The following is a 4,144-nucleotide window of genomic DNA, read 5'->3' on the forward strand; positions in this document are numbered from 1 at the left end:
ATCCTCTAAACCAGGATACACAATCTAGTGGGCCGACATTGGTGCCTTCGACCCACAAGTACAACGAGGAAAACTCAACTCTCAGTCTGAACAAATAGCTTAATAAATCTCCGCTTCGAATTCCAAAAAGTCAAATGTCAAACTTGGTCAACTGTACTGAGTACACACAACGTACGCCCAACGTTCACGATTAGATCCTTTTCCTTCTTAATATATAAGAGCTTAATCCTTAAGATCTTTTGTCCAAGTTCCAGATCTAGCCCTCAAATAACGTCCTTAACCATAAATTTTCTAACTTTATGGTCTTACATGGCTATTAAGTGCCCAAACACAAAAACTCTAACTACTTAACCCATTAAGACAACCTAGATCATGCATGGAAGGAAACTAATGACTAAGACTACATTTTTATGCTTCTAAATACTCAAAGACTTCTGAAATGAAAACTTATATGGATTAAAGTAACCCATAATCATAATACCAAGCTTATGGGACCAAAAGAACACCGTTTCCTGTCTTAAACAAGATCTAATCAAAGCTTCACCAAGTTTAGAGTTTTTTTTACCTCCAAATGATGATGTGATTCTAGATCCAAAGTGTTTCACTTCTTCAAGATGATCTTCTCTTCTTCCTTTCTCCTTCAAGGTAACCAAAACTCACACAAAATGCTTAAGAATGCTCTAAGATGGATTAGGTTTTGCTTGTGGACAAAGTTCGGTTGAAGGTTGATGAAAGAAGGCAGGTTTGGGATTTAAGGAAGTTTAAATAGGATCCAAACCCTAAATATTAGGGTTTGGGATTCTGGCACGAATGCCCAACGTTCGCGAGCTTCGCCCAAAAATTATGAAAATACCATTTTGGACCACTTTGCAACCAATTCTCATATTAAGGGTGAAAATGTAATTAATTCTCATGTTATGGGGTTAAAAGGCAAATACCTAAATATCCGGATGTTACAATGCATACCTATGTCCTAGTGAAGAAAGTTACCGTAGTCATCTCAGTTATGATAATGAAGACGATCTAATGAATGATGATGATGAAGTTTACTCATCTAGTAAGAATATTATAAGCATGGAAGTCAGCTCAAAATTTGAAAACACGGTTGATTTTAGGAGAGCTTTGAACCACTTTGCAGTCACAAATAAGTTTAAATACTACATTTAGAAAAATGACCCGACACGATTCACAGCAAGGTGTGAAACCCTAGAGTGCGAGTGGAGAATTCATGCTTTTATTACCCAAGATGAAGTTACCTTTGAAGTAAGTGTATACCTTAAGTTATATTTAACATGCTTTATATTAAAAATATATTTATGTTTATTTAATTTTTTTTTTTTTACGTTAAGAAAATGGTAGAAGTACATACTTGCACTAGAAGCAACAAGGGTGGCAATAAGCATGTCACTCAAGGATGGATTGCTAATGTAGTTACTGATAAGTTGAAATCTAATGAGGATGTCTCTCCATATGAGCTTAGAAAATGGATTATGCAAACTTACAATATTGACGTGCCATACCTAAAAGTTTTTAGAGGGAAAGAGCAAGCTTATACCGACATGTATGGTAAGTGGGGAGACTCTTTCATGAAAATGGATGAATTTAGAGAAGAACTATTACTAAGGAACGAAGGAAGCGTTGTTGAAATTGACTTTGACATAGTTAGTGGAAAGAAACTTTTCAAAATGTTTTTTTATTTGTTTAGTTGCTTGTTCTAAAGGGTTTGTTGTTGGTTGTCATCCGTACATTGGTCTTGATTCTTGTCATTTAAAAGGAAAGTTCAATGGTGTAATAGCCGCTGCAACTGGTATTGATGGTAACAATTCTATCTTTCCAATAGCATATACTACCTCCGTCCCATATTTATTGTCCACTTTTGACTTTTGAAGTCTTTATTCTTCAACTTTGACCTTAAATATTTTTGTCCTTGATATATAAAACTTAATGCAAAATTTATGAATAGATTGTATTTTAAATGTTTTTTCATTGCTATAAGTTTCAACGAGATAACACAAATAACAATATTTAAGGTCAAAGTTGATGAATAAAGACTTCAAAAGTCAAAAGTGGACAATTATTATGGGACGGAGGGAGTATATTGTGTTCTTGAATTAGAAAACACACGATCATGGACATGGTTTCTTGACTCACTCAAAAAAGCAATTGGAACGCCAAATGCTCTTGTTATCTCATCGAACATGCAAAAAGGGTTAGAAGTAGCCATGATGAATGTTTATCCTAATGTTGAGCATAGAGAATGTATAAGGCACTTATATAGAAACTTCAAGAAACACTTTCATGGTGACTTCTTTAACACCAAACTATGGGCTGCTGCAAAAACCTATCGTCCTACCAATCATGACAGATTATTGAAGGAAATTAGTGATACAAATGAAGATGCCATTGAACATCTAAATACCAACCATAAAACAATATGGAGTATAATCAAGTTTGGTATTACTTCCAAGTGTAATTACATCACTAATAATATTTTAGAAACATTTAATTCTTGGATTGGTAAATTGCGCTATAAACCCATGCTTGATCTCCTTGACGTAATTAGAGAAAAGATTATGAAAAGGTTTGATAAGAAAAGGAATTTGGTGAATACATGGAATGACACATTGATTCCTATTGCTAAAAACCATCTCAATGACATTGCTAAGGTAAGCATGTGAAATAATTCAACTAAATGACATATGTATTTTAGTTTTTACTTCAATAATATATATATATATATATATATATATATCTATATGTATATGTATATATAAATAAATAAAATATATTTTTATTTTTTCATGTAGAACTTTGGTGAATATGAAGTTACTAGAAGTTGTGACAATCAAGCTGAAATGGGTACAAGGGAACACGTTGGGAGGTCAACCTATATGAAAGAAAATGTAGTTGTTAAGTGTGGCAAGTTCAGGGCCGACCATGTGTACATGCAACGACTTTTATCGCTTTCATAAGGGATGCTAAATAGGACAAATATGTTGATCCCTATTTCAATATAGAGAACTTTAAAGCTGCATATGCATTTCAAATTGATCCGATGCCCGGACAGGATCAATGGGCGTAAAAAAATGGGGAGAAAATATATCCACCTATTATCAAACACCCACCTGGACGACCAAGAAAAAATATAATTAATCATCAGATGGGTCTAAAAGAAGACACAAGTGTCCATGATATGGAGAATATGGACACCGTGAAAAGACATGTAAAAATCCAACATCTAAAGTTCCGAGCGAAGTGAAACATCCACATCTAAAAGGTTACTCAAATTTCTATTTTTTTCATTGAATGACCACAATACTAACAATGAAAATAATTTTTAGATTCATTTTAGGAGACATGTGTAACGATGTAAATTTTCAAAACAATTTTTTTCATTTTCAAAACATTCATTCATTCACAAAATAAAAACATCCACATTGTATCAAATGTATTTATCACAAAAACATCTCCCCATAATCCAGAACATAAACTCCTCAAGTGTGTACGGATCATGTCGGTGCCTTCCCGCGCTCATCACTGGTACCTGAAACACATCACACAACAACTGTAAGCATAAATGCTTAGTGAGTTCCCCAAAATACCGCATACAACACATACGCCACTCAAGGCTATAATACGACCCTCCGGTCGATATGTCTCAGCGGGACCCTCCAGTCCTGTAGCTCGTTGGACCCTCTGGTCCGATCATAGCTCGTTGGGCCCTCTGGCCCGGTCTGTATCGTTGGACCCTTTGGTCCGGTCTATAACAACATACAACATACACATAACACATAGCACATAATCTCATACATAACACATAAGACCCTCTGGTCTACACAATATACCACTCTAGGTAATGTATAGTGAGAAGACTCACCTCGATGTCTCGGTAAATATCTGACTCGGAATAAATGTGATCTAGCCTCCGCCTAATCACACAAAGTAATACACTCATAAATACAACTGTACTCAACCCTAAAAGTCAACAAGGTCAACGGTCAACTTTGACCGGACTCCGCGAGTGCACTAGGGCGACTTGGCGAGTCTACACGTGTCCACTGACTCTCTTAGATCCTCTCTTGACACGCCGAGTACATCCCTGACTCAACGAGTTCCACCTGACATGAATCGCGGGGCCACCACG

General features: G+C 35.7%; 1 protein-coding gene across 1 annotated transcript; it reads left to right on the top strand.

Moving 5' to 3' along the window:
* Nucleotides 1-1,352: 1,352 nt before the first annotated feature.
* On the top strand, nucleotides 1,353-3,082 carry LOC145095327 (uncharacterized). Its single transcript, XM_079033229.1, has 5 exons — nucleotides 1,353-1,566; nucleotides 1,706-1,816; nucleotides 2,116-2,666; nucleotides 2,808-2,919; nucleotides 3,018-3,082. Exons 1-5 carry the CDS (start codon nucleotides 1,353-1,355, stop codon nucleotides 3,080-3,082), a joined length of 1,053 nt encoding a protein of 350 aa, XP_078889355.1.
* The last annotated feature ends 1,062 nt before the right edge of the window (nucleotides 3,083-4,144 follow it).

The sequence above is a fragment of the Lactuca serriola genome, chromosome 3, assembly GCF_051521515.1.
Source record: "Lactuca serriola cultivar US96UC23 chromosome 3, Lser_US96UC23_V15, whole genome shotgun sequence".
Taxonomy (NCBI): Eukaryota; Viridiplantae; Streptophyta; class Magnoliopsida; order Asterales; family Asteraceae; genus Lactuca; species Lactuca serriola.

Coding starts and splice junctions, on each gene's coding strand:
- LOC145095327 (XM_079033229.1), top strand. CDS start 1,353: ATGGTAGAAGTACATACTTGCACTAGAAGCAACAAGGGTGGCAATAAG. Junction 1,817..2,115: donor CGCTGCAACTGGTATTGATG/GTAACAATTCTA, acceptor TTCTTGAATTAG/AAAACACACGATCATGGACA. Junction 2,667..2,807: donor ATCTCAATGACATTGCTAAG/GTAAGCATGTGA, acceptor TTTTTCATGTAG/AACTTTGGTGAATATGAAGT.